At 37.0% G+C, this 5,656-nt stretch overlaps 1 protein-coding gene across 1 annotated transcript; it reads right to left on the bottom strand.

Moving 5' to 3' along the window:
- Window positions 1-503: 503 nt before the first annotated feature.
- Window positions 504-3,109, bottom strand: LOC116852724 (piggyBac transposable element-derived protein 4-like). Its single transcript, XM_032833349.1, has 4 exons — window positions 2,910-3,109; window positions 2,651-2,775; window positions 2,339-2,541; window positions 504-2,259 (listed from the first exon to the last, which is right to left on the bottom strand). Exons 2-4 carry the CDS (start codon window positions 2,680-2,682, stop codon window positions 614-616), a joined length of 1,881 nt encoding a protein of 626 aa, XP_032689240.1. The 5' UTR covers window positions 2,683-2,775; window positions 2,910-3,109; the 3' UTR covers window positions 504-613.
- Between the last annotated feature and the right edge of the window lie 2,547 nt (window positions 3,110-5,656).

Below are 5,656 nucleotides of genomic sequence, written 5' to 3' on the forward strand. Positions count from 1 at the left end.
CCGCACACGAATTTACATTAGAATCACTATAAGAAGGAGTCTAGCCAATTGGGGTAGAATTTTCATTGGCTCCAGGCAGTTTTGAAGCAAAATGGCGGAACCAATCACATTCCCGTTTTGAGTAGCATAAGAGCGCGATTATTCAACCTGAGAACGGGCATCCTCTTTGTATAATGAAGTATTGCAGGTTTACATAATGAATAAGACGGGTCACTGGTAGATTTTAAAGGTAGAAAATGAGTACAAATTGATGATAGGTTTTTAACCCTTGTGTGCGCACCCGGTTACCCGGGTGCCCACCACTGCTCATTTTTGCATGTAAGTGGATTAAAAATGAAAATTTCGCTTTGTACGCCCGAATCGTCGTTATTTAACTCATTTTTAAGCAAATGGTGCATTTGGAGATTTTTAAAAATTTTTTTAAGCATAAATAATCTAGTTTAAAGTATACATATGCCGCGGACGCACCCGGTTACCTGGGTACCCACCATAGAAAAATTCAATTTTGAGTGAACTATTAGCTTTTTTTATTAATTTATTTGATTTATGCATGTGAAATGAGTTGCGTAATAAGAAAATACATGAAAATTTATTTAAAAAACAAAAAAAACATTTATTTATTGCATTCTATGCACTTGGCAAAAGTTATCGCATGTTCATCGCAAATAGGCCTATCACATTCGGAGCAGGCCTTTCGTGTTTTCCTTCTCTTCTTAATTGTTTGTTTGTAACAAATATGGCAGGAACCGATAACTTTCTTCCTTCCTGATGCATCTCGTTGAACTGACGGATCTGGATCAGCCTCCACTGGATTTACTGGCCGACCGATTACACTTTCAATAGCGATCTTGGTGCTATAATTTCTCATTATTTGCACGTTATGATATCGATCCTCAATCATTGGCGTTGCAAGTTCTTCGCTCAATTGGCGTAGAAATAACCGTCGCTGGTTGGTTTTTTTCGGCAGCATCTTATTATTTTCATAATAAATGAGGTAGGCAGCGAGTGAGGCAACGTCTAATATGTTGAAAAACATAACTACCGGCCATCTCAAAGTGCGACGTTGTGTAGTGTATCTACTAATCATTTGGTCCATCGTGTCGACGCCAGCTTTATATTTATTGTAATATGTGATAATATGGGGCTTCTTCTTAGCATCATCGTTCACAGCCATGTCGGAATGCATCGTTGATATTAGAATAACTGCTTTATTCTTCTTCGGTACGTAGGAGCACAGCGTTACTTTTTCGTGGAATCCAAACATAGTAGAGTATAGTTCTCTCGATTTATTCGGAGCCATCACACTTGGAATGTAAGGTTTATTTTTCTTCAAAGTGCCAACTAAAGTTAACTTCCATGAAAGTAAATGTTTGGCAACTGGTAAGGTTGTAAAAAAATTATCCATGGTAATATTTCTACCACTGCCTCGGTACGCGGCTGCAAGTTCTTTTACTATTCTTTCTCCTTGATGTTTCTCTCGAACATTATCTGTTTTGCCTGTGTAAATGATGCCGTGCAAGGGATAGGCATTTTCAGCGTCGCAAATCCACCAAATCTTGATTCCATATTTGGCTGGTTTCGAAGGTATATACTGCGTAAACTTTGTGCGACCGCGAAAAGGATAAAGTTGTTCATCGATCGTTAAATTCTCCGTCGGCTTGTACATCTTAGATAAATTTGCGTTGAGCATTGTCCAGAGATCACGGATCGGAGCTGCTTTGTCTTCTTTTGCGCGTTGCTGGCGTGTATTGGCGTCGTCAAATCTAATAAAACGCATGATGTTTCGAAACCTATTGAGCCCCATTGTCGCTCGATAGAGTGGATATGAATTTGAATGCCACATAACACTTGTATGATCGATGTTAGAATTATTAACACCAGAGCAAATCAAAATGGCCATGAATGAGTACATTTCTTGTACAGTAACATGCTTCCATTCTCGCTTCGAATCTGGATGCGCTGCATTGAATGCTGCGTAGACTGACAAAGCCTTTTTATTTGTATGTCGAACGATAATATCTACCATATCTACTGTGAATATTTTCTTGAAAGTGTCGCTTATTGAAAGTGTTGTGGTACTTCGATGAGGACCACTTTGCTGACGCACTACATTATGAGATGCAGTTTGATGTTGATGAAGCGGCGTTTTATTCCATACCGTTTTATCTTTCGCTATGTAAGCGCATAGTGTTTCCCCTACTGCTGCTTGATCCTCTCTCTCACTTTCACTTTCTCCTTCCTCTCCCTCTTCTTCGTCATCTAAGCATATTAGACCAAACTAAATATTAGTTATGATTTTTTATTTCGCGCGGCAACAATTTATAACAATTTTATATACCTTCTTCGGAAGGTGCATCAATTTCTTGAGCAACTGGTATTTCTTGATTATCTACACCAGATTCATCGCTATCAAGAGCCTCACGCTCAGGCAAAATTTCATTTGGTAACCAGTCGTCATCGCTGTCACACGCTTCGTCTGACTCGTCATCATCGTCTCCTAATATCGCGTTCAAATAAGCTTCTTTTTCCGTTTGATTCAATCTAAGATAAAATTCATGCATTATTCATTTTTTCAATAAAATAACAGAAAGAAATTAGAATTTTTAAATAAAGCACTGAAAAAAAACCATTGATGTACATTTTGTTTTACCTTGCAAATTCAGTCCTCGATAATTCCTCCATGTCTCTACAGTATATTGCGTAGGCTAGCCAAACGGTTCCGTTAACTGTAGCACGTCTGTGCGTGCGAAGAACACGATTCGCACTGACTCACATCTATTCAGACCCTTCTTTAGATGTAAGGAGGGGAACTTTTTGTTTGCTTTTAAAACTCCAAACAGCTGACTGCCTGGCAGCCTTAGTAACCGCGCGCTACCTGCGTCGACTTCAAAAATCCTGTTTTCTCTTACCTTTGTACGAGCTACAGCAGGCCAATTTATTTACAAATGCTTCGGCCTCTCATTTTTTATGTTTATTTACTGAGATAAACGTTAAGGAAACCATTTCAATTGCATAAATATTGAAAAAATTGAAAAAATGAGAGGTGGGCACCGGGGTACCCGGGTGCGTCCGAACGTTGGTAAAGTTGGGTGCGTACACAAGGGTTAATATTAATTAATATTTATTGTTGTACAATTTTATAATAATAATGTTACAATTATATTTCATGTTATATTTAATATTATATGTTATATTATATGTTATATTATATTATATGTTATATTATATTATGTTGTATTATATATTATGTTATATTCCCACAGGGCACATAGACGTCTATAAGATGACGAAAACTTAGCAAATTTTGGAAATGGATGTCTTTTCGGTAGAGTCTATAGTCAACCATAAGATGACTGAAAGACGGCTGATGTCTTAATAAATGTTGTCTTTTAGTCTTACCTGAAAAGATAACTAAAAAATGTCTAATATTAGATATCTTTTAGTCATCATTTAAAATTATATTATAGGTAGATTTCCGTTTTGTAAATTACAGAAAAATTAACATAGTTACAAAAAGCGGAAGGTTAATATAAATATGTATTGAAAAAATATTTCTATTGACATACCCTTATAGAAATATCATACTAAGAATCATTGATAATTACTTATTTTCAGTATTAAAAATACTGGATAATAAGTAATTATCAATGATTCTTAGTATGATATTTCTATAAGGGTATACTATGAACACTATAAGTACACATTATATAAACATAAATTGTAAGAACATCGTTGGAGTCATTGGCATTACCGCGTGCCGCGCGATCATCAGGTTAGGCACACCTTTAACAAAGTGAGGCATGGATGGGGTGCCGGGCATTAACCACTTCGGACTCGAAATTATCGAGGGAGATCGCGAAAGTTTTAAAGTATGCTTGATAATCTTCGGTTCCTAGCAGTTATATGAGACATGAAGAAAACTGATTGAACATTACTGTGCTGTATGGGACATTTTTCATGATTTTAAATTTCAATGATTTTCTACTGAAATTTATTGAAATTCACTGAAATTTCGCTGATTCCCTTATAGAAATATCATACTAAGAATCATTGATAATTACTTATTATCCACTATTTTTAATACTGAAAATAAGTAATTATCAATGATTCTTAGTATGATATTTCTATAAGGGTTTTCGATGAATATTGCTGAAATCATAATGAACGTGGGTCAATTGATTGAGTTTTTCAGCAAAATTTTAGCACATTTCATTACGTTTTCAGCAAGTTTCATTATAATTTTAGCAAAATTTTTCCATCAGGGTATTTTTGCCTGGTATGTACCGTTGTTTTCAGACGCACGTCATGATCAATTTCTGTTGCGTTTCTGCTGTTACGTTCGAGCGGTACGGCGTGATCGATTTCTGCTGCGTTTCTGTCGTCACGTTCGAAAGGACGTCATGATCGATTTCTACCGTATTTCTGTCGTTAGTACATGATGTGGCACGTTGTGTGATATACTCGTATCTTCTATATTTCTATTGTCATACCGTGACAGCAAATCGTGTTCTATTTCTATCGCACTTGTCGCGTCATTGATATAGAAATCAGGCTATGCATGGAAGGTAACATATTTTTGCAATTATATTATTAGGGCAAATGATGATATATTTCTGTTACATTTCTGCCGGCATACTTTATAAGCAACACGTTGCAGAGAAAATTAAGCTTAATGAGGACACAGTTGCTTGAAATCTGCTGCATAATCATGATTCAATTTGCCGGCATACTGTCAGCATGCTGCCAGCATCTTGCTTGCTGGGAATAAGCCCAAACGAGCAACTAAGGACTTGAAATTGTTGATTATTAAATAGTAGTAGTATTCATTATGCTAATGCATGATGTACACGCACCGGCGTTAATGCCGTCCGAATATCCGTGTGACTCGCACACGATAACGCGTCACTCATACACTGCTGCGTGTAGGTGAGCCATGAGCAGCACGGAGTGGCGGAGAGAGCTAGCGGTATACGATCGTCGGACGCTTGGAGAGGGAATAGTGGTGGGAGTCGCGGCGATCTTCCATCCTCTATCGCAAACGTAAGAACGAGAGAAATAGCATTATAAGACGTCTGGACAGAAATGCCGTCCTAAAATACGTGTGAAACACACGAAGAAAACGCTTGACTCACACTGTCTCGTCTATACGTGAGCAATACGCGGTGTCCCGACGACTGTTTCGCTCGCTCGAACGTTCATGCATTTTTCATTGTTAGCAAGGAAATTACTGTAATGTAAAAATCTTGGGGAAAGGTTTTTAGGAGGCTTTGACAAATGCTTCTTAATAGCTACTCTTGAAAAAAAAATAAATATTAGATTTATTTTAATATAGAATTCTGAACCAACATAGAATATGTTGCAACAATATAACGTTTGTGTAGGTTGTCGATCGAAGAAGAGTATTTTTAATTTTATTGTTGCATAAACACGCGAGATATAATTATTTCATATTTTATGCGTTCGAGTATCGTTCCATCGTTATAAAATTTGGTGGCCCTGAGAAGGGCCGATTTTTGTGTCGAAGCAGTTGAGGTCGATAGTCAATAGTAGAAACGGGTCGCATTTTTGTATCCATAGTAATAAGGAACAATAATTATTTGAAACAGGCGCAAAAATCGGCCCTTTTTAGAGTCACCAAATTTTATAACGATGAGAC

The sequence above is a fragment of the Odontomachus brunneus genome, unplaced genomic scaffold (genome assembly GCF_010583005.1).
Source record: "Odontomachus brunneus isolate Ranch 3 - 2012 unplaced genomic scaffold, Obru_v1 Obru_scaffold_251, whole genome shotgun sequence".
NCBI classification, from domain to species: domain Eukaryota; kingdom Metazoa; phylum Arthropoda; class Insecta; order Hymenoptera; family Formicidae; genus Odontomachus; species Odontomachus brunneus.

Excerpts from the sequence above, each read along its gene's own strand:
- LOC116852724 (XM_032833349.1), bottom strand. The coding sequence starts at position 2,682 with ATGGAGGAATTATCGAGGACTGAATTTGCAAG. Across the intron at positions 2,542-2,650 it reads TCGAGGACTGAATTTGCAAG|ATTGAATCAAACGGAAAAAG; the intron begins GTAAAACAAAAT and ends ATTTTATCTTAG. Across the intron at positions 2,260-2,338 it reads TGATGCACCTTCCGAAGAAG|ATGACGAAGAAGAGGGAGAG; the intron begins GTATATAAAATT and ends TAATATGCTTAG.